Below are 24,898 nucleotides of genomic sequence, written 5' to 3'. Positions count from 1 at the left end.
CATTTATGGAGGCCTATTTTTTGTGGAAGGCTGTCCATTTTAATTAATTGCTTGACTGAGATGAGACTCTCTGGATGAGTAGATGTCAATCAATGGCACATTATATCAGAATCATTATATCAGTGATGGCAAACCTATGAAACCATATCTGCTTGCACATGAGCTGTTGCCCTGGCTCAGCTCCAATGTGCATGTGTGCGCCAGTCAGCTGAATTTTAGCTCACACAGAGGATCTGGCAGGGCGTTTTTGGCTTTCAGAGAGCCTCTGGGGGTGGGGGTGGGTGTTTTTACCCTCCTCTAGCTCCAGGGAAGCCTTTGGAGCCTGTGGATGGTGAAACACAAGCCTATTGGGCCCACCAGGAGTTGGGAAATAGTCCGTTTCCAGCCTCCAGAGGGCCTTCAGCGGGCGGGGGAAGCTGTTTTCGCCTTCTACAGGCATTGAATTATGGGTATGGGCACTCGCACATGCTCTTTCACGAATAGTGGTTGAACTTGTGCTGTGTTCAGTTGTGTCTTTCTACATTTTGTGAGTCCTAGGAGAAACAACTAAGGATCATGTGGGTATCTTGAGGCAAAACACATTTATGGAAGCCTATTTTTGGTGGAAGGCTGTCCATTTTAATTCATTGCTTGACTGAGATGAGACTCTCTGGATGGGTAGATGTCAATCAATGACACATTATATCAGAATCATTATATCAGTGATGGCAAACCTATGGCACGGGAAAAAAGGTTTGCCATCACTGCATTATATCATGATATTTTTATAATACTGCAAGACTCATCGTTGCTTTAGTAAAATTTAGATCGTTCTTAAGGTAGCCACCTTCTCCTCAATCCAGTTCTGAAAGAAATAGTGGCCATCATCAAACCTCAATAACCAAGATGGCTAATGGGTGCAGGAAGTATTCAGGAGCTTTATGAGTCTGGCATTGGAGCAAGATGAAAGCCAGTGGGGTTAAGGGGTGGGGTAGGTCAGGAGCCCACCTTCTGCCAGGTGCCAGTCACTCTCAGCCCAACCATCTACTCTGTGGTTATTCTGCAAGGAAACAGGAGGAAGGAGAGGTATGTATGCTCCTTTGGGCTTCTGAATGAAAGGTGAGATTATAGCTTGATCAATAAATACAGTCCAGTGGCTGGATGAGAGCTGACATAAATATATTTGCCATTCCCAAAAAGACCACCAGGAGGCAGTGAGTATGTCTACAGTAAGACCTCACCTATCGCTGGTGTTACGTTCCAGACTCGGCCGCGATAGGTGAAATCCGCGATGGGGAATTTATCGACTGATAGTCCTTATTTAAGTATTTATATTGTAATTGTTTGGTAAGTTTTCATTGTTTTAAGTGTTTATAAACCCTTCCCACACAGTATTTATTTTAGATATAGTATTTAAATACAGTATTTACAATTTTAGATATATATTTTTTGAAAAACCTGCCGATCGAGTTCCGCGGGCTGTTTAAATCTGCCGATTGACTTCCTCAGAAACCCGCGAACCAGCGAAGATCCGCGAATGATTTTTCTCATTAATATTTCTTGAAAACCCACGATGAAGTGAAGCCGCAGTAGGTGAAGCGTGGTATAGCAAGGGACTACTGTATACAGTATTGTTTGTTTATTTATTTATTAGTTGGACTTGTATGCCGCCCCTCTCCGAAGACTCGGGGCGGCTCACAACAAGTAAAACAGTCACAACAATCCAATTAATTAAAATATTAAACGATTTAAGAAAACCCCATGTAATAGCAAACACACACACAAACATACCATATATAAATTTAACATGCCCAGGGGAGATGTTTAGTTTCCCCATGCCTGACGGCAAAGGTGGGTCTTAAGGAGTTTTCGGAAGGCAGGAAGAGTAGGGGCAGTTCTAATCTCCGGGGGGAGTTGGTTCCAGAGAGCCGGTGCCGCCACAGAGAAGGCTCTTCCCCTGGGACCCGCCAACCGGCATTGTTTAGTTGACGGGACCCGGAGAAGGCCCACTCTGTGGGACCTAATCGGTCGCTGGGATTCGTGCGGCAGGAGGCGGTCTCGGAGATATTCTGGTCCGATGCCATGAAGTTACTCAAGTAACTTTCTCTGAGGCTCAAAATCAGAATAGAGCTGAAAGCAGAGATGGGTTCTAACTTACCTTGCAGTTGGTTCATTTCCTTCACACATGTGCAAAACAATAAATAAATAAAAAAGCTGAAAATAAGATAGTGATGTATGCACAGTGCCATAAACTCGGTTTCTGCACATGCACAGAAGGTTAAAAAAAAATTTAAAAAGATGGCTGTGCCCACGGACCAGCACCAACCAAACTGGATCCGTGATGTTATTGTGATGTCTCTATGGGTTCGGGTGAACTGGTCCAAACCGGAGGAACCCAACTTTGGCCGAAAGGGACCTTGGAGATCCTCTAGTCCAGTGATTTTCAACCTTTTTTGAGCCGCGGCACATTTTTTACATTTACAAAATCCTGGGGCACACCACCAACCAAAATGACACAAAATGACACAAAATGACATCCTCTCTTTTTCCATCCCTGTCTCCTCCCCCCCCCTTGTGTGTGTGTGTGTATACACACTCTTGAACCATTTCCAAAAACAGGTGAGGGCTGGGGTTTTTCTCTCATTCTTTTGGGTGCTTTTTATCATATGCTTTAAATCAAGAGTCACTTCTCTCTCTCTTTTGTTTCTCTCTCTTTCTTCTCATTCTCTGTCTCAATCATTTTCTCATTTCTCTTTTTTCCTCCCCTTTTTGCTCATTTCTCTCTCTCTCCCTTCCTCTCCTTTTCTCTCTCTCTGGCTTTCTTTCTCTCTTTCTCTCTCACTCTTGCTTTCTCTTTCTCTTTTCTCTCTCTCTTGCTTTCTCTCTCTCTCTCTCTTTCTCTCTCTCTTGCTTTCTTTTTCTCTCTTTCTCTCTCTCTTGCTTTCTTTCTCTCTCTCACACACTCTCTCTCTCAGCAAAAAATTGCAAGACCGGAACCTGAGCTTCCTTCTTCGCGGCACACCTGACCATGTCTCGCGGCACACTAGTGTGCCACGGCACACTGGTTGAAAAACACTGCTCTAGTCCAACCCCTTGCTCAAGCAGGAGACCCTACAATTTCAGCTCTCCTCAAATATCTGGTTGTATACATATAATGAGTCCCAATAATAGGAGGAAACAGGTCACATGCTGCCTTCTGATGTTCTTGTAAGTTTATCAACTCACACAGGATGTACACTATGTAAAAAAAGTAAATTCCACTATTTTCCCTCCTCCCCTAGATGTTATGTATAACTTTGTAAATGGGGATACTTTGTAAGTGGGGACTCCGAGTCCTCGAAGAGGGGCGACATAGAAATCCAATAAATAAATAAATAAATAATAAATAAATAATGCAACATCTGTTTCTCTCTGCTCTGGCAATTTAGGCAAAGTGGACTGTATGCACCATTCTGATAGATAGATCGCTCATCCTTGTCTCTATTGATGGTACAAAAAAATATGTGAAATTCATTAGAAGCTGCTTAAACCAGGAGAAAACATGGCAAGTGTTAGCAATGAGCCGGGGTGGTGCAGCAGGTAGAGTGCTGTACTGCAGGCCACTGAAGCTGACTGTAGATCTGAAGGTCAGCAGTTCAAATCTCATCACCGGCTCAAGGTTGACTCAGTCTTCCATCCTTCCGAGGTGGGTAAAATGAGGACCCGGATTGTGGAGGCAATACGCTGGCTCTGTTAAAAAGTGCTATTGCTAACATGTTGTAAGCCGCCCTGAGTCTAAGGAGAAGGGCGGCATAAAAATTGAATAAATAAATAAATAAATCCTCCAGTGAATGGCAGCTTCTTCAAAGTTCCCTGCACTTCCCATGTCTGCCACAGGGGGACAGTCACAGTTTGAAAATGATATGTCCTTGTTTCAAGTTTAATTCTGTTGAATTCACACACCTGATTTTGAAAGCTGTTGACTCTTCCCTTTCCCCAGAATTGAATCCTTCAGTTCCCACACCGCTCCTGCCCCGTTTATTTGCTCTTTCTAGTTTTCTCCCCCTTTTTCCAACTTCTTTCTCACATTGGCTTCCTACATTGGCCTGGTTTAAGTAGCAAATGATAGCTGCATAAAATACTGAAGTGGCAGAGAAATTTGCTTTTTTTGGACACAGAGGGTGGATTTCCATGACTAGAGGTGAAGTGCGGGATTCTGCAACTTGATCTCCAGCAGTTTTCAAAACAAAAGGAAAAGCTGCCAAATGTGAAAGCTACCTCTGAGCATTCAAATAGAAGTCAAAAGAAAGTTCAAGGAAGAAAGAGTTTAATTTGAATGTGCTTCCAAGTTTATTTTATTTGTTTACATTCCAACTTTATTATTCATTTATTTTATTTTTATTTATTTTATTAATTGGATTTATATGCTTCCCCTCTCCATGGACTCGGGGCGGCTTACAACATTTCAATAAAAATACAATATATAAAACACTTCTAAATCCAATTAACAGAAATAATGAATTTAAAACATATTAAAAAGCTAAACATTTAAAAGTCAAACATTCAGAAACATCCTACAGCATCCTACACATTCACTGGCCAGAGGCTAGGGTCTAGTGACCCCAAGCCTGGCAGCATAAATACATTTTCAAATTCTTATGAAAGGCAAGGAGGGTGGGAGAAGTGCAAATCTCTCGGGGGAGTTGATTACAGAGGGCCGGGGCCATCACAGAGAAGGACCTGCCAAGTGACATTGTCTAGTTGACGGGACCTGAAGAAGCCCGACTCTGTGGGACCTAACCAGTCGCTGGGATTCATGCAACAGAAGGCGGTCCCATAGGTATTCTGGACTGATGCGAAGTAGGGCTTTATAGGTCATAACTAACACTTTGAATCAGGTCCGGAAACCAATTGGCAGCCAGTGCAGTCCGTGGAGTGCTGGAAAAACATGGGCATACCTTGGCAAGCCCATGACTGCTCACGCAGCTGTCATTATTATTTTGATAAATAATTCAAGGTAGCTTATATATGCAACACACTTTCCTCCTCTTATTTTCCCCATAACAACCCTTGAGTTGGGTTGGGCTGATAAAAAATGACTAGCACTCAAAGAGTCAACTGGCTTTCATACCTAAAGTGGGATTAGAACTCATAGTCTTCTAATGATTGGACAAAAGTCAACCAGCCAATTTTTATGCCTAAAACAGGACTAGAACTCTCAGTCCCCTGGCTTCTAGCCTGGCGCCTTCACCAGTTGATGGCCGAAGCATTTCAGTCTCAAACTGAAGTTCACTTTCACCTACAATCTTGTAAAAACTGTTCTGGGAACAGAATCATTTAAGACTTGGAGACATTTCAGGAGTAAGGATTAAGAGATTTTCATCTTGAAACATTTGCACACTTCTAGTTTTAAGATATCTAAATTGTTGGCCATAGGCTCATGACCTTGTTTTGGCTGGGAAGCTAAATAAGGCCAATGTTGCTAATACTTGGAAAGGAGACCACCAGGGATTATATGTACTGGAATATCCAAGAAAAAGGATTAGTTGCTGCCCCAAACCATTACATGCTGGCTGGGGAATTCTTAAATATGCCAGAGTTAAAAGTCACTGCTATTATACCTGCAAAGAACTCAAGCAGATGCTTCACCCTTTAAAATCCACATGGTATATTTCAGGTGGCCCATTTTAAAATAAGCCTTTTATAGGGGCAGCATACAAATCCAATAAATAAATAAATAAAATAAAAATATCTATTCTGTTGTCTCTGTAATGCTGTATGCAAGTTGAAAATCACACCTGCATTTCTATTACCTTGTTAGACTAATCTTTAGAGCATATGCACCGACAAATTCCTTGTGTGTCCAATCACATTTGGCCAATACAAAATTATATTCTATTCTATTCTTACTGGACACAGAAGGCCTACTTCTAAGTAAATCTGCATTTGCAGTTCCCAGTTGGAATTTGTGGGGTCCTGCACAACTTCCCTAATTCCAAAGACATTGACAAGTTTGGGGAAGGTACCACCCAGCTTTAATTAATGTACTGTACTTGGATATTCTAGCTCAGAGGTCTTCAAACTTGGCAATTGTGGACTTCAACTCCCAGAATTCTCTAGCCAGCTTAGCATAGCTGGCTGGAGAATTCTAGGAGTTGAAGTCCACAAGTCTTAAAGTCGCCAAATTTGGAGACCCCTGCAATCTAGTTGATTTCCTGCTTTTATTTAGCAAAAGTTTAAAATCTTAAATAATGTCTATGGAGATTCTCAGTCATCCAGGTCATGGTTGTCCCAAAGGTGCTTTTCCAAGATCCAAATTGACTTTCAGTTTTGTTTTGCTTTATTTTATTTTATTTATTTATTTGTTTTGTCAAGTATGGTGGTATACAAAGGTATAATAATATTTGATACTAGTAAAAGAGAAACTTTAGGACAAAGAGAAACTTTAGGACAGGGATGGAAGGCACTCTGGTGCACTTATGCACAGCCCTTACTGACCTCTTAGGAGATTTCTAAAACTTTGCTTTGCTTTGTTTCGCTTATCATCCAAGAAGCTTCTTCAGCTGAGGAAGCTTCTTGGGTGAGAAGCCAAATGTCTTTCAAGAAAAAAAAAAGACCCAGAATAAAGTCCAATTGAAAAAGCACCTTTGGGACAAAACCTTACAAGAGTGTTCCGGTCACGTTCTACAGAAGTGGTTTGGCACCGCTTTCTCCCAGATTGATTGTTTTGGCTGTATTCCCTGGCGTGCATCGCCTGGTGGTCTCCGGTCAAATCTCCAGCAACCTGCTCAGCTTCCCAGCCAGACATGTTGCACTTTGGCGACGTCCAGCAAAGCAACCCAGCGGAGTAGCAACTTCCGCGGCTGGTTGCCGCCGCCCCTTTCCCTCGCCGCTTCCCCTTTAAGCCCCAGAGCAAATCCCCGCTGCTTCTCCCCGCCCGCCCCGTCTGTCGGTCCGGCCTCCCTCGCCCCACCCATCAGCGCAGCCGCCCGTGCGCGAATCGCAACTTTTGCCCCCGGCGCTGCTCCGCGTCCGGGTTTCGGCGGGATCTCCCTCCTTTCCCTGCAGGTCTTCGGGCGCTCTCCGCCGGCTCTGATCCTTCGGGATCTGCTGCCTCCGTGCAATTCGCTTCTGGCCTCGCCCGGAAAGGTGAGCCGGGCACTTCGCACTTCTTCTCCCGGTCCACGCTCGGCTCGGCTCGCTTTCCCCGAGGGGTCGGTCCGTGTCCCGCTTGCTCGGCCCGGCGGGCGAAGGCGGGCGCGCCCCTGCCTGCCTGCCGCCCCTCAAGTGCTTGCCAACCGCCCGCCTTCGTCTGCAGCTCCGATGAAACCCGGCGGGGGAGCCGAGGCGCCGGAGGGCGAAGGCGCGGAAGGGGAGCGGGAACCGCTGAACCCTGAGTCGTCGGAGCCGCTGGGCGTCTCCGCCACTTACCGGGAGTTTGTCCGGCGAAGTTACCTGGAGCTGATGAGCGCCAACCAGCACTCGCTGCACGCCCTGAATTGGCGGCGGCTTTATCTCAGCCGGGCCAAGCTCAAAGCCTCCAGCCGCACGTCGGCTCTGCTCTCCGGCTTCGCCATGGTGAGTGTGGGGAGACGGGAGGGAAGCGCCTGCCGTCCGGATTGACCCGGCGGTCGGAGTGTGTGCGTGAGTGTATGTATGTGTGTGTATAAGGGTGGGCTCGCTCTATCCGGTGGTCCGCGCTGCCCTGGGCCATGTGTCTTGTGGGCGCATCGCCGACAAATCCAGGCAGTCCTCGGTGTTACGTTCATTTCTGTTGCTAAGTGAAACGTTTGGTAAGTGACGTTTGTCCCATTCTTGCTAAGAGAATCACGGAGCTTGTTGAATTAGTTTCACATTGTTAAGTGAATGTGGAATCCCCGCTTGTCGCAAATGGACATCACATGACCCTGGGACAGGGGTAGGCAAAGTTGGCTCTTCTGGACTTCAACTCCCAGAATTCCTGAGCTGGCACAGTTGACTCAGGAATTCTGGGAGTTGAAGTCCACAAGTCCTAGAAGAGCCAACTTTGCCTATCCTCGCCCTGGGATATCGCAACTGTCATAAATACAGGTATTCCTCAAGATATGACCAGAGTGGAGCCCCAAATTTATGTTGCTAAGAGGTATTTGCCTAAGTGAGTTTTGCCCTATTTGATGTCATTTCTTGCACAGTTGATTCGGGAATTCTGGGAGTTGAAGTCCACAAGTCCTAGAAGAGCCAACTTTGCCTATCCTAGCCAACTGTCATAAATACAGGTATTCCTCAAGATATGACCAGAGTGGAGCCATAAATTTATGTTGCTAAGTGAGGTATTTGCCTAAGTGAGTTTTGCCCCATTTGACGTCATTTCTTGCTGCAGTTAAGCAATTCACTCACCGTGCTGGTTAAATTAATAACAACACCGTTGTTAAGTGAATCTCTATCCCCTGTTGACTTTGCTTGTCACAAGGTTGCAAAAAGTGATCCAATGGCCCTTGGTTTCTGCTACTGTCATAAAAATGAGTCGGTTGCCAAGCACCTGAATTCTGATCATGTAACCCTGGAGATGCTGCCATGGTTTGTATGTGTGAAAAAAACAGTTTTAAGTCCGTTCTTTCAGTGATGTCGTAACTTCAAACGGTCATCAATGGATGTGCAAGTGCCGCCTCTATGTTGGTTGAGGCAAGCACGATTCCCTTGGGTACCATTTGCTGGGGGTCAAGGGAAAGGGAGGGTTCTGCCTTCTCTTTCTGCTCAAGATCCCCATGGACAATTGGTTCTTTCCCTTCTTTCCCACCCCAGATAACACCCCTTCCCATTTACTTTTCCTTCAGTGGTCCCTGGCATGGCTGGACATCTTTCCTTCACTTCCAGAAAAAGGCCAGGGATTAAATGCCCCAGGTGATGGTAACCCCTATCTAATTTTTTAGAAGTCATTGCATTTTTTTTTAATCGGGCCCGAGCAGATCAATCCAAGACTGGCTAATTTGGAACATCAAAGCAGGCTTTGGATCTCTCTGGATCTGTGCTTTCTTCTCCCAAAAGAGGTGCAAAATTGGAAGTGTGTTTCGTGCCTGGGAAAGACCTGAACTTTGCAAAACTGTTCGGAAATGTTTTTCATCCTGTGGCTCAGCCCACTGGCTCCCCTCCCGAACAGACTTGTGGCATCTCCAAGCAAGAAAACACTGTGATAACCTCAGCCATTTAAAGATGAGCGGACTCCAATTCCCAGAATTCCCCAGGTTGACTTAACATCGCCTTAAAATATGGCTCTGGGATAGGAGCATTTGCCATGTGCAGCTTCCAGGCTCCTTTCTCAAACCAGGCGTGCTTTTCAAAAAAAATTTGGAGTGCCAATCCCACGGTCTACAATACGGCTGGCTAAAATGATGGGCGTTGTAGTCCAAAACAACCAAGAGCATTCTGCTTGGGAAAAGGCTACATTCATGCACATGGTCTGAGTCTCTCTGTAAAGTTTGCTGTTGTTGTCAGTTATGAAGTCGTGTCCTGACCCATCACAACCGCCTGGACAATAATGTTCCTCCAGACCTTTCTGTCCTCTACCATCCCCTGGAGTCCATTTAAGCTCACAGCGACGGCTTCAGTGACTCTATCCAGCCACCTCATTCCTCTTCTTCTTTTGCCCTCAATCATTCCCAGCATTAGGCTCTTCTCCAGTGACCCTTCCTTCCCATTAGGTATTTGAGTTTCATCTTCAGGATCTGGCTTTCTAAAGAGCAGCCAGGGTTGATCTCCTCTAGGACTGACCTATTGGATCACCTTGCAGTTCAATGGACTCATAGGCATCTTCTCCAGCACTTCTCCAGTATTTAATTTAATTTAATTTATTTATTTTGTCCAATGCACAACAATACACAATGAAGGTTATAGAGGTTATACTCGAGTAAAATATATTAGAGAAAGAATAGAAGTGAAAATTTAGGAATAGAATATATCAATTAGAGCAGTGATTTTCAACCTTTTTTGAGCCGCGGCACATTTTTTACATTTACGAAACCCTGGGGCACATTGAGCCGGGGGGGGGGGGGGGAACTAAAAAAAGTTTGGACAAAAAATTATCTCTCTCTTCCTCCCCTTCGCTCTATTTTTTTCTCCCTCCCTCTTTCTCTCCCTTCCTTTCTCTTTCTTTCTCTCTCTCTCTCCATCCCTTTCTCTTCCTTCCTTCCTCTTTTTTGCTCTCTTTCTCTCTCCCTCCCTACGTCCCTCTATGTCTTTCTCTCTCTCTCCTTCCCTCCCTCTCTTTCTCTCTCTCTCTCTTGCTTTCTTTCTCTTGCTTGCTTTCTCTCTCTTTCTTTCTCTTGTTCTCTCTCTCGCTCTTTCTCTCTCTTTCTTTCTCTCTTTTGCTTTCTTTCTCTCTTGATTTTTCTCTCTCTTGCTTTCTTTCTCTCTGAGCTTCGCGGCACACCTGACCATTTCTCGCGGCACACTAGTGTGCCACGGCACACTGGTTGAAAAACACTGAATTAGAGAATAGAAGGGTATTTTGAGAGTAGTATAAGAAGAATAGAATAGAAGAATAGTAGATATGATACGTGATATATCATATGAAATAACTATATGATATACAGTAGTCCCTCGCTATACCGCGCTTCACCTACTGCGGCTTCACGTCATCGCGGGTTTCTGAGGAAGTCGATCGGCAGATTTAAACAGCCCACCGAACTCGATCGGCAGGTTTTTCAAAAAACAAATATATCTAAAATTGTAAATATTGTATTTAAATACTGTATCTAAAATAAATACTGTGAGGCAAGGGTTTATAAACACTTAAAACAATGAAAACTTACCAAACAATTACAATATAAATACTTAAATAAGGACTATCAGTCGATAAATTCCCCATCGCGGATTTCACCTATCGCGGCCAGGTCTGGAACGTAACACCAGCGATAGGTGAGGGACTACTGTAGTTCAAAGGCCTCGGTTCTTTGGTGCGCAGCCTTCCTTATACTCCAACTTTCACAGCCATAGATTGCAACTGGGAAAACCTCTATAGTGGGGGGTGCCCAATTATTTAGTATAGAATAGAATAGAATTCATTACTGGCCAAGTGTGATTGGACACACAAGAAATTTGTCTTTGGTGCCTATGCTCTCAGTGTACATTAAAAAAAAAAGATACATTTGTCAAGAATCATAAGGTACAACACTTAATGATTGTCCTAGGGGTCAAATAAGCAATGAAGAAACAATCAATATTAATAAAAATCTTAGGATACAAGCAACAGGTTATAGTCATACAGTCATAGGTGGGAGGAAAAGGGTGATAGGAATGATGAGAAAAACTAGTAGTAATAGTAGTGCAGACTTAGTAAAAAGTTAGACAGTGTTGAGGGAATTATTTGTTTAGCAGAGTGATGGCGTTCGGGGAAAAACCTGTTCTTGTGTCTAGTTGTCTTATTGTGCAGACATTTTGAGGGTAGGAGTTGAAACAGTTTGTGTCCAGGATGTGAAGGGTCAGTAAATATTTTCACTGGCCACTCCTCTCAGATTCATAACTCCAGTAGCTTGCATTATTAAAAACTATGCTTAAAAAAGCCATCCCAGAGCCAGCTTAATCTAACAGTTAAGGCTTGAGGCTAGAAAATGGAAGATTGTGAGTTCAAGTCCTACTTGAAAGAAAGCCTTAAAAGAAAGCCAGTTAGGTGACTTTCGGCTGGTCCCCTTCTTTCTCTATCAGCCTGACCCATCTCACAGGGTTGTAATTGCGGAGAAAATAGGAGGATGTGTCAGATTAAAGGGATTTAACTTTCTCCACCTTTTGCACAAACACACACACACACACTCACGGCCTTACTTACAAACCCTAAAATAAAAGGTCTTACTTTGTTTTCGAAAACAAAAAAGAAAATTGATAAATCTCGTGATTAGAAGCATGTTGTGCCCATGCGCAGAAGCAAAAAAACCCGTTGAGATCTTGCGAGATTTTGCTCCCTGTGCATGCGCAGAAGCAAAATCTCACGGGGTCACGCGTGCTGACGTCGCCAAGCTCCATGGGAAGCGCACCGGTAATGGCGGCAAGTGAAATCCGCCCCAGGTTGTGACCTTTGAAACATCCTCACGGTCACATGATCAACATTCAGATAGTTGGCAACTGGTTCATATTTATAACTTTGCTGTGTCCAGGATCATGTGACCATTTTCTGTGACCTTCTGACAAGCAAAGTTGTTGACTTAACAACCAGGCTGGTAACTTTCTAACTACAGCGATTCACTTAAAAGCGGTGGCAAGATAGCTCGTAAAATGCGGCAAAACTCCCTTAACAAATATCTCAATTAACCAACAGAAATTTGGGGCTCAGTTGTGGTCATAAGTTGAGGATTACCTGTATGTAAGATTGCTATCTATGGCCTATTAAATGCAATATTTTCCCCCATGTCTTTTGGATTTTGCACAGTTTTTATATTTTTAAGATTGTAAGCCACCCAGAGTAACCCTGTGGTAAGAAGAACAGCCAATACATTTTGGAAATAAATAAATAAAATTTGGATATCAGAGCATCTTTTGCCTTACGCCCTCATAGAACATATATGAGCAATCATGGGCTTCCCTAAATATGCCCATGTTACACCAACACTCCGCAGTCTGCATTGGTTGCCGATCAGTTTCCGGTCACAATTCAAAGTGTTGGTTATGACCTATAAAGCCCTTCATGGCATCGGACCAGAATATTTCCGGGACCGCCTTCTGCCGCACGAATCGCAGCGACCAGTTAGCTCCCACAGAGTTGGTCTTCTCCGGGTCCGGTCGACTAAACAATGTAGTTTGGCGGTACCCAGGGGAAGAGCCTTCTCTGTGGCGGCCCTGACACTCTGGAACCAGCTCCCCCCAGAGATTAGAATTGCCCCACCCTCCTCGCCTTTCATAAGCTCCTTAAAACCTACCTCTGTCGTCAGACATGGGGGAATTGAGATACTCCATTCCCCCCCAGGCCTATACAATTTATGCATGGTATGTTTGTGTGTATGCTTGGTTTTAATAAGGGTTTTTAGTTATTTTAAATATTAGATTTGTTATACGCTGTTTTATTATTGTTGTTAGCCACCCCGAGTCTACAGAGAGGGGCGGCATACAAATCAAATCAATCAATAAATTAAAAAAAAAAAATTGCCACAATTTCAGTATATCATAGATTTTTATTTAGCTTTGTCCCTCCTTTCGTCTGGGAGGACTCAGATTCACCGATAAGGTTTTCCACTCACTCCTTTATTTACAACAACCCTATTAGTGGGTTAGGTGGAAAACTGAGGCTAGAGAATAGAGCTGGAAGGGACCTTGGAGGTCTTCTAGTCAACCCTCCTGCTCAAGTAGGGGACCCCATTTCAGACAAGTGGTAGTCCATTTTCTTCTATCTTAAAACTAGAAGCTGTATTAACTTGGCTAGGAAGTTTCTAACAAGGCATGGTCTCCTGATAGTCAGAATAACAGAGTTGGAAGGGACCTTGGAGGTCTTCTAGTCCAACCTCCTCATTAGGCAGGAAAACCCTATATCATTTCAGATAAATGGTTGTCCAATCTCTTCTTAAAAACTTCCTGTGCTGGAGCATTCACAACTTCTGGGGGCAAAACGTCCCACTGATTAATTGTTCTGTCAGGAAATTTCTGCTTAGTTCTAGGTTGCTTCTCTCCTTGATTAGTTTCCACCCATTGCTTCTTGTCCTGCGGTCAGATTCTTTGGAAAATAAGTTGACTCCCTCTTCTTTGTGGCAACCCCTTAAATATTAGAATGGTCTTTCTTTTCTCTAGACTAGCCGTGTCCAATTTCTGCAATCCTTCTTCACGTGTTTTAGTTTCCAGGCCCCTAATCGTCTTAGATGTTCTTTTCTGCCGTTTTTCAGAGTCTGTATAATGTGAAAAAGACAGAGGTGGCTTGAAGTAAAAAATGAGAAGTTTCCTTTCTCCAAGCCAGAGCCTTACATTTCCTCATTTGGGGCCACACCTAACGCAGAAGGATAATTTAGCGGGCAATCAAGGCGGCTTGATGTGAATCAGAGCTTTGGGCTCCAGTAGAAGGGAAGGCCTGAGGCGATCGGGAAAAATCTGGAAGGCTTTCTTGGCTGCCCCTGCTAACACTTGCCGCCTGAGGCAGCCAGCTTTTCACCGTGTTTAATGACACAGTCTCTGCCTTGATTACGATCAGTCGCTGAGCTGCATGGCAGTCGAAGGAAATGAATCAGGGTTTGGGGTTCTTCAGTTGCCTGTCACATTCACTAGGACAATGGTTTTCAACCTTTTTTGAGCCACGGCACATTTTTTACATTTACAAAACCATGGGGCACTTTGAGGGGAGGGGGGCGGCTAAAAAAAGTTTGGACAAAAAAAATATCTCTTCCTTTCGCTCTATTTTTCTCTCCCTCTTTTTTTCTCTCTCCATCCCTTTCTTTCTCTCTTCCTTCTTTCCTCTTTTTTGCTCTTTCTCTCTCCCTCCCTCCCTCCTTCTATGTCTTTCTCTCTCCCACCTTCCCTCCCTCTCTCTCTTTCTTTCTTTCTCTCTCTTGCTTTTTCTATCTTGTTCTTTCTCTCTCTTGCTTTCTTTCTCTCTTGTTCTTTCTCTCTCTTGCTTGCTTTCTCTCTTGTTTTCTTTCTCTCCTGCTCTTTCTTTCTTTCGCTCTCTTTCTTTCTTTCTCTTGTTTTCTTTCTCTCTCTGAGCTTCGCGGCACACCTGACCATGTTTCGCGGCACACTAGTGTGCCACGGTACACTGGTTGAAAAACACTGCACTAGGAAGCAAAATGGTGGAAAAGTTGCTTTTGAGTGTTATTTATTAATTTATTTATTGTACCTTTATGCCGCCCCTCTTGGGGCGGCTCACAACATATAATAAAACAATACATAACTTTTCGGGTCCAATTAATTAAATATAACAGTGTTCCCTCCATTTCCGCGAGGGATGCGTTCCAAGACCACCCGCGAAAGTTGAATTTCCGCGAAGTAGAGATGCGGAAGTAAATGCACTATTTTTGGCTATGAACAGTATGAGAAGCCTTCCCTTAACACTTTAAACCCCTAAATTGCAATTTCCCATTCCCTTAGCAACCATTTACTCACCATATTTATTTATTAAAGTTTATTTTAAAAAATATTTAATAAAGGTGGATGAAAGTTTGGTGATGACATATGATGTCATCGGGCGGGAAAAACCGTGGTATAGGGGGAAAAAACCACGAAGTATTTTTTAATTAATATTTTTGAAAAACCGTGGTATAGACTTTTCGCGAAGTTTGAACCCGCGAAAATCGAGGGAACACTGCATAATCTAAAACTAAAAACCCTAAAAAAAACCAGTCATTCTCATTCAATCAGTTTCTCTCAGTCCATTCATCGGTCAGGGGGCAAGAATATAATGGCCCCAGGCCTGGCGACATAAGCAAGTATTGAGACACTTGCGGAAGGCGAGGAGGGTGGGGATAGTACGAATCTCCGGGGGGGGAGCTGATTCCACAGTCGGCCCCCCCACAGAGAAGGCTCCCCCCCTAGGCTCCGCCAAGCAACACTGTCTAGTTGACGGGACCTGGAGAAGGCCGACCCTGTGGGACCTAATCGGTCGCTGGGATTCATGCGGCAGGAGGTGGTCCTGTAAGTATTCTGGTCCGATGCCATGTAGGGCTTTATAGGTCATAACCAACATTACGAATTGCATCCGGAAACCAATTGGCAGCCAATGCAGACAACTAGTTAGAAAACTAGTTGAATAGGTTGCCATTTATCCTGCCAGTTTCAGCTAACAGTGGTTCTCAACTTAGGGGTCAGGACCCCTTTGGGGGTTGAATGACCGTTTCACAGGGTCTGCCTGAGACCATGGGAAAAGACAAATTTCCCATGGTGTTGGGAACTAAAGCTACCGTTCTGGCGCCTTGGAACATATTTTTACAATCCGACCAATCAGGCATTTTCAGTGAACAGTGGAAGTTTTAAAGAAGAGATTGGACAACCATTTATCTGAAATGGTTTAGGCCTTTCTTCCTAAGCAGGGGGTTGGACTAGAAGGCCTCCAAGGTCCCTTTCAACTCTGTTTTCTGTCCTGTCCTATCCTATCCCTATTATTTCTGTTTCTCTTCTAGCTCTGAAAAAACAAGTCTAGCTAGAACGCAATAGTCTCCTGAATTATTTTTCCTTCAAAGCATCTTTGATATTTTTTTTTAGTACAGGTAGTCCTCGACTTACAACGGTTTATTTAAAGTTACAATGGCACTGAAAAAAGTAATGTGACCATTGCAGCATCTCTGTGGTCGCATACTCAAAATTCAAATGCTTGGAAACTGATTCATTTTTATGACGGTTGTAGTGTCCTGGGGTTATGTGATCTGCTTTTGCGACCTTCTGACAAGCAAAGTCAATGGGGGGGGGGGATGCTAGATTCACTTAACAGCTGTGTTACTGACTTAACTGTTGCAACGATTCAGTTAGCAACTGTGGCCAGAAAAGTTGTAAAATGGGTCAAAACTCACAAATGTTTCACTTAGCAACATACAAGTAAATTTTGGGTTCATTTGTGGTCATAAATCAAGGACTACCTGTACACTTGCTGTTGTTTTTTTTTAATAGCAACAAATGTCTCTTCCTCTTATCTAATCAGAATTTTGGCAGCTTTAATATATGTGAAATATTAGCTAGGGTATTCTAGGAGTTGAAGTCCATACTTCTTAAAACTTGCCAAGTTTGAAAAACCACTGATTTACATATTCTGAAGCTTTTTTAATTGGGAGAAGAAGAAAAAAATCCTGATCTAACGTGGGTTTTTTTAATCATTTTTTTTAAAAAATTAAAAATTCAAATAAATGGCGATTATGGGGTCTAGGAAACTGTTTTCCCGGTGTCATCAAATAGGTAATTGCAATGACAAAACTAGAGAAAAGAATTTGTACAGATCTTAAAACTTTTCAAGGGAATAAAACTGCATATTTGTCTACATTTTGACCAACTTTCTAGTGTTTCTTCCAGGTCTTGGAATCTTGCACAGCCTTCTGAAGACTGAGCTTGATTCTAATTTGGCAGTGATAGTTAAAAAGCCATAATTTGGACCACAGTTAATTAATTACATATACTCCTTGGGGTAAAGTAGTACTATTTTCCCAACAGTCAGGCTTGAAGTCTTAAATATGGCTCTAACTAGATGGACAGCTGGACAGATTTAATTTATTGATCCTGCTGGAAGAGAAAATGCCTCATTGTTGGCAAAAAACATGAGTATGGCTATGTTTTATTTTTAAATGCACAGTGGCTTTGGAATGATGCAACCCCGAGAAAGAGAATTCACAGCATGTTATTCAGAAGGGAATTGTGTTGCTTGTACGCTCAGAAACGGTTATGCTCCATATATGGTCAAAGATATTGTGCTCTTTGGTCTAGCGATTAAGGCATCAGACTAGGAACCCAGAAAACCCAAGTTCTAATCCTACCTTGGGTACAAACCCAGGTAGGGGACCTCTTAGGCCAGTCACTTTCTCTCAACCTGGAGAAGGAGGCAACAGCAAGCAACTTCTGAAAAACCTTGTGGAACAAAACTGCAGAGGTTTGTCCAGGGAATCTTTGAAAAACTGGACATGGTTGTATGAAAGAAACAAAAAACAGTGCTGTTAACTTCCCTCCCCGTCCCCCCTCCCAAATAATTATTAGATCAAAGGTGGCTTTGAAAAGATATTCACATCCCAGCCAACACAGCATGTCTTAATTCTCTGGCTGTTATATTAGAGGGGGGTTCCTCTTTTCTTCAGATCTACAGGAAGGGTAAGAAAAGTCTCTTGCAGCCGCACCTCCAGCTGGTGGGTGGGTTGAGGTTGGTCTTCCTGCTTGCTGTGATGCTCTTCCTAGGAGGCCATGGAAACAGAAACAGTCCTGATGATAAAGCCTTTGATGTGTCTTCTTCCCTCTGTTGGTATCGGAGGGATGGGTTTGGATGTCCATGGCTGGGTGTTGGCATGGACCACCCAATCAATTATTTGCTTCCTGGATGCAATCATCTTGTATTTAGCTCCGAGTCCATGGAGAGGGGCGGCATACGAATCTAATAAATTATTATCACCTCGAGGCTCGACTACTGTAACGCTCTCTACATGGGGCTACCTTTGAAAAATGTTCGGAAACTTCAGATCGTGCAGAATGCAGCTGCGAGAGCAATCATGGGCTTCCCTAGGTATGCCCATGTTACACCAAAAACTCCACAGTCTGCATTGGTTGCCGATCAGTTTCCAATCACAATTCAAAGTGTTGGTTATGACCTATAAAGCCCTTCATGGCATCGGACCAGAATACCTCCGGGACCGCCTTCTGCCACACGAATCCCAGCGACCAGTTAGGTCCCGTCGACTAAACAATGTCGTCTGGTGGGACCCAGGGGAAGAGCCTTCTCTGTGGCGGCCTAGACCCTCTGGAACCAGCTCCCCCTGGAGATTAGGATTGCCCCCACCCTCCTTGCCTTTTGTAAACTCATTAAAACCCACCTCTGCCATCAGGCATGGGGGAATTGAGACTTCTCCCCCAGGCCTATACAGTTGATGCATGGTATGTTTGTGTGTATGTTTGGCTTTTTAAATAAGGGTTTTTTAGATATTTTTAAATATTAGATTTGTTGTACATTGTTTTAATTATTGCTGTGAGCCGCCCCAAGTCTATGGAGAGGGGGGGGGGCATACAAATCTAATAACTAATTATTATTATTAATTATTATTATTATTATTATTTTATTTATTTGTTTATTTGCTTGCTTGCCTGCCTGCCTACTTTTTATTTTATTTGTTTGTTTTGTATGCATTGGCGGTATACATGATACTAGTAAAAGAGAAACATTAGGGCAAGGAACGGAAGGCACTCTGGTGCACTTATGCACGCCCCTTACTGACCTCTTAGGAATCGGGAGAGGTCAACAGTGGATAGTCTAAGAGTAAAGTTTGGGGGGTTAGGTGATGATACTACAGTCTGGTAGTGAGTTCCATGTTCAACTACTCTGTTACTAAAGTCGTATTTCCTGCAGTCTAGTTTGGAGCGGTTTACTTTAAGTTTGTATCTGTTGTTTGCTTGTGTGTCGTGGTTGAAGATGAAGTAGTTGTTGACAGGAAGGGCGTTCTAGCAGATGATTTTATGGGCTATGCTTAAGTTGTGTTTAAAGTGACATAGTTCTAAGTTTTCTGAACCTAGGATTGTAGGTCTGTGTAGGGTATTCTGCTGCGAGTGGAGGAGTGGAGGGATTTTCTAGTATCTCTGGACATTTTCTAAAGTGTTTATGTCCGAAATGCGGTGTGGGTTCCAGACAGATGAGCTGTATTCAAGGATTGGTCTGGTGAAAGTTTTGTTTGCTTTGGTTAGTAGTGTGAGATTACCGGAGCAGAAGCTACGTAGGATTAGGTTAACAACTCTTGAAGCCTTTTGGGTAAAGTTATTGCAGTGGGATTTGGCACTTAGGTGATTAGGTCATCTGAAGTACTTACTTACTTACTTGGCTTTCTAGGTCACCCTTCTTCAAAGAGGCTCAGGGCGGCTTACATAATAAAATCTATACAAAGTACAAAATCTTTAAAAACCACCAAGTATAAACCAAGACTAAAGCCCAAACAATTTTAAAACCATTCAACCAGACTCATTCAAAACACCAATCATATCATCAGCCACAGCAAAGTATCAACTGCTGGCAAAGTTGTGTATTCAAAGCCATTTGAAAAGCCAGGAGAGCGGGGCTGGTGCGAATCTCCAGGGGGGAGTTGGTTCTAAAGGATTGGAGCCACCACAGAGAAGGCCCTTCCCCTAGGCCACGCCAGGCGACATTGCTTGGCTGATGGGACCTGGAGAAGGCCAACTCTGTGGTATCTGACCAGCCGCTGGGATAGGTGAGGCAGGAGACAGTCCTGTAAGTATTTGCTTCTCCTCCTGCACTCCTCGGTTTTACCCATCTGCACTACCCTCTCACTCATCAGATTGGGATTAGGTGTAGGTAGGTTTTCTTGGACAGAGGAGCCAAATTTGGCTGCTAAGAATCTCTAATCTTGCCTAGTTCATGTCAACTGGATGGGTCAAAAATGTTTCACTGCTTATCCAAGTGGTATCTTCAGTTTGAGCAACTTGGTTATGTGGACCCCATGCATGTCCTTCAGGGAGATTTCATTTCCTATTCCAGAGGACATCTATGGGGTCCCCCCTAACCAACTTGCTCATGCTACTTGGAAAAAGCAGCGAAAGGTTTTGGACCAACAAGAAAAGAGGTTGGCGTGACTTAATGTTCAGATGACTTTACATGGATGACTGAGAATCTTCATTGACAAATTTCTAAGTTCCAATATGCTAACAATATTCTAGTGAGATGTACATGGTGGGACCCAGAATAAGGGCCTTCTTCATTGTGCCCCCCTCTCTCTGGAACATCATTTCCCCCAGAGATTAGAATAGCCCCCATTCTAGCTTGCTTCTGGAAGGCGCTGAAGACCTGGTTCTGCCAGCACATCTGGAGAAACCAAAGTGGGATGGAGCCAGTGAAGGGCTATCAAATTTTTTACTAACACACTGTGGATGAGGCCTTTGCAGGACGCCCTGCATTTTCTTTCAACATATTTCAGTGCAAATTGGGGGCTCTAGGGTGGAGCTCCATTTTTGCTACTCCACTGCGTTCCTCCCCATCCGGGCAGCAGCCCACCACTGGATGGAGCCCATTAAATGTCTCATGTGATTTGCTGTCATCAGAGGTTGGAGGGGCTATTTTATTATTTTATTTATTAATTATAAGATCTCTCTTTTGTTAGTTTTATAGTTTTTAGTATGTTTTTATGTTTTTGTAAGCCATCTTGAGTTGCCATGTGTAAAAAGGCAGCGATATAAATCTTCTAAATCAATCAATCAATCAATCAATCAATCAATCAATCAATCAATCAATAAGAGATTGCAAGTTAACCCCTACATCTCGCTTTCTCCTACCAATTGGGGGCTCTGCCGTCTCTGTTTGCTGAATTTGGAATACTGCTTCCTAGGACAGCTCCCCTTAAATTGACACTCTTCTGGTAGGTTTAGCCTGACAGTTCTTACGCAACACAGCAGCCCTCTTTTAGGCGCAAAACCACTGGAGGATTGCGGATGTGATTGATTGCCTACAGTCTTTGACTTATGACCAGAATTTAAGTGAGTTGCACCCAATTTTATGGCCTTTTGCCATGGCTGTTAAACAAATCACTACAGTTGTTTAATACCTGCCTGTTTTCAAAATGCCTGAATTTTGAGCACATGAACTGTCTTATCTTACATATACACACACATAGTTTCTTGGGGATGCTTCAACAGTCAGTGTGAGGACTGGTCATAAGCCAGTTTTTTGAGTATTGCTATAACTTCAAATGGTCATTAAATGAACAGTTGTAATTTGAGAACTATGATTGTGTGTGTGTGTGTGTGTGCATGCATATATATGTGTGTGTATATGTAAGATAAGAGAACAACAAGATTTATTGACATTTTTGTCTACGGGCACATTTAATGGCACACATTAAAAATGAAATTTTGTTGCCTGATCTCAAAAATGTACACATACATAATACGCATTTAGACATGCTATATACTTACATATGTATGTTAAATATTTATTTAAACTGCTGGGTTTTATGCTACTGCATAAATCCATATCTACTAAAGAATTAGAATTCTTTTATTAGGTGTAAATGTGTTTCTATGTTGTGTTTTGCGTCTAAAGAGCCTTGCATCCAACACATTTTCTTTCATCCATATAATGATCCTGAATAGCTTTATCAGATTAGTTTTTAATAAGCATTGTTTTATTTTCATCATAGACAGTGAGGGGCAGCAGTTAGCCTTTTCCCACTTAGTATCCCCTGTATAGGGATCTCACCTCCCAGAATTCTTAGAAACAGCCCTGCTAATGGGGGAATTCTGGGAATTGAAGTCTCTGCATCCGGAGACTTACCTACTAAAAACTTAGCTAAAACCCAAGAGTTCTGACTACTGTAGTTAAATTTCTGACCAACTTTATTTATTCAAAATATTTATATAGTTACCCCACTTATAACCAACTGTGAACCTTGAAACGAGTTCAAATCTAGTCACAAGAGCAGCTGAGTGACCTGTAGGCTGACATTCAGCCCAGCATAAAGTACCTCACTGGGGGGTTGTTCAGAATTACAAAATGTGGGTGTGTCACTGGATGCCAGCCATCATTTCTTGCGGGAAGTGTGGGATCAAACAACTCTTCGGTAGCCTTGCTGCGTGTACCTTGCCAGATCTTAGTTGTTGGAAACCAAAGCAACAGGGAGTTCAGGCTGAGTACTGAACCGGTCGTAAGGCCTGTTCTAGAATCAACAATTTTTGTTTTGGAAATGTGTGTATGTCCCCCCCCCCTCCAAAATATCATATAATGTGAGTGAAGTAGCATTTTAAAGAAGGAGAAAATACTGTACTACAAATTCTCATTTCACTTCAGTTCAAGCAAGCAGTCACAGTTCCTCTGCCAGAGCTCCAATTTGAATATTTTAATGTGTTTCTCCACCTTGGCAACTTTAAGATATGTGGACTTCAACTCCCAGAATTCCCCAGCCAGCATGCATGCATGCTGTTTAAGGAATTCTGGGCGTTGAAGTCCACATCTTTTAAAGTTGCTAAGGCTGAGAATCACTGGTTTAGAGAAACCAGCAACAATATACAGTGATACCTTGTCTTACAAACTTAATTGGTTCCGGGATGAGGTTCTTAAGGTGAAAAGTTTGTAAGACGAAACAATGTTTCCCATAGGAATCAATGGAAAAGCGATTAATGCGTGCAAGTCCAAAATTCACCTCTTTTGCCAGCCGAAGCATCCGTTTTTGCGCTACTGGGATTCCCCTGAGGCTCCCCTTCATGGGAAACCCCACCTCTGGACTTTTGTGTTTTTGCGATGCTGCAGGGGAATCCCAGCAGCGCAAAAATGAGCCCTTCGCTGGCAACGGAAGTCCGGAGGTGGGGTTTCCCAGTGAAGGGAGCATCAGTGAAATTGCAGCATCGCAAAAACACTGAAGTCCTCAAAACCCCACCTCCGGACCTCTGTGTTTTTGCGATGCTGTGATTTCACTGAGGCTCCCCTCGCTGGGAAACCCCACCTCCAGACTTCCGTTGCCAGCGAAGCGCCCGTTTTTGCACTGCTGGGATTCCCCTGCAGCATCACAAAAACAGAGGTCTGGAGGTGGGGTTTCCCATGGAGGGGAGCCTCAGGGGAATCCCAGCAGTGCAAAAACAGGTGCTTCGCTGGCAATGGAAGTCCGGACATCCCAGCGGCAGCGGTGGGTTTGTAAGGTGAAAATAGTTTGTAAGAAGAGGCAAAAAAATATTAAACCCCGGGTTTGTATCTTGAAAAGTTTGTATGACGAGGCATTTGTAACATGAGGTATCACTGTACTGTGTTGTTGTTGATCTTTGTTGTTCTGAATCCTGCTTCAGAGACTGGGACAGTTGAAGAGTAGAAATCCTACCAAAACAGAGCATCTCCGAGCATGTGGAGAGAGATTTCTCACTCAACCTACTGAGAGATACCAGCCCCTAAACATTTTGAAAATAGGTTAGCCTGCATAATTTAATTTGAAGAAACGTATTCTTCTGGTAGTCAGAATAAGGACCCTGGATGTCTTCTAGCCCAACCTCCTGTTCAGACAGGAAACCCTAAACCAGTTATGGTGAACCTTTTTTTCCTTGGGTGCTGAAAGAGCAGGTGGAAAATTAAAAACAGCTTTACCCACCCCCCAGAGGCCCTCTGGAGGCCGGAAATGGCCTGTTTCCCAAATTCTGGTGGGGGCAGTAGGCTCATATTTTGCCCTCCCCAGGCTCCAAAGGCTTCCCTGGAGCTGGTGGAGGGTAAAAACGCCCTCCCCATTCCCTTGGAGGTTCTCTGGAAGTAAAAAATGCTCTCCCAGAGTCTCTGTCATAGTTCCCTCTAAGCTGAGCAGTGAGCAATTGCTCACTTAAAAATCATCATCAACTTAGAGTTTTCCAAACCTGCCCAGAAGCCGAAAGAGAAAGAGTGAGAGGGAAGGAGAGAGAGAGGAAGAGAGAGAAACAGATAGAAAAAAGAGAGGAAGGAAAAGAGAAAGAAAAAGAATGGGCGTAAGGAAGAGAGAAAGAAAATCAAAATCTAGTTTGAAACCAGCTCAACTATTTAAGTGGCATTTTGATATTGATAGAGTTGCCCTATTATGAGCTCACTGTTATAGACACACAGTACAGTATTTTATTTTGAAATTCTCTGAGGCAAAACAGGGTGGGTTTTTTATTTGTTTGTTTGTTTATTTATTATTTATGTGCCGTCCAGTCCCGAAGGGACTGCCGCTCAGACACTATACTTTTCCACCCACCCCCCAAAAAAATTAGAGGGAACACTGGTATCTGTGTGAGCCAAATATCAGCTAGCCAGCACAAACATGCACATTGGAGCTGAGCTAGGGCAACAGCTCACATGCCAGTAGATTTGCCATCTCTGCCCTATACCATTTCAGACAAATGGGGTGTCCAGTCATTCCTAACAACTTTCAGTGTTGAAGCATTCACAACTTCTGAAGGGAAGTTGTTCCACTGATTAATTATTCTGTCAGAAATTTCTCCTTAATTTTAGATTATTTCTTTTGCTGATTAGTTTCCTTCCGTTGCTTCTTGTCCTGCCCTCAGGTGCTTTGGAGAATAGCTTGACTTCCTCTACTTTGTGGCAGCCTCTGAGATATTGGAACATTGCTATCCTGTCTCCCCAGTCCTTCTTTTCCAAAATTGTATTTCTCAGCAGATTCCACACACCTGGAGGTATGCTGGGATGCTTAGAAGCATAATGGATATAATCATACATGGTGATTCAAAAAGAACCTCTTTGATTTTGTCTTTGATTTACAACAATTAGTTCAGTGACTCTTCAAAATCACAACAGCACTGAAAAAAGTGACTTGCCACTTTTTTCGCACTTATGACTGCATCCTCATGGTCATGTGACCAAAATTTGGAT

General features: G+C 43.4%; 1 protein-coding gene across 1 annotated transcript in view; it reads left to right on the top strand.

Moving 5' to 3' along the window:
* Positions 1-6,922: 6,922 nt before the first annotated feature.
* ORAI3 (ORAI calcium release-activated calcium modulator 3) overlaps positions 6,923-24,898 on the top strand; it is a 28,597-nt gene continuing 10,621 nt past the window's right edge. Inside the window, exon 1 of the mRNA XM_070726803.1 lies at positions 6,923-7,536. Coding sequence (XP_070582904.1) covers positions 7,282-7,536 — 255 coding nt within the window. The 5' untranslated portion in view covers positions 6,923-7,281. The remainder of the gene's footprint in view (positions 7,537-24,898) is intronic.

The sequence above is a fragment of the Erythrolamprus reginae genome, chromosome Z (genome assembly GCF_031021105.1).
Source record: "Erythrolamprus reginae isolate rEryReg1 chromosome Z, rEryReg1.hap1, whole genome shotgun sequence".
Taxonomy (NCBI): Eukaryota; Metazoa; Chordata; class Lepidosauria; order Squamata; family Dipsadidae; genus Erythrolamprus; species Erythrolamprus reginae.
The sequence above is the reverse complement of the archived record's forward strand: the minus strand, read 5'-3'. Positions and strand labels throughout refer to the sequence as shown.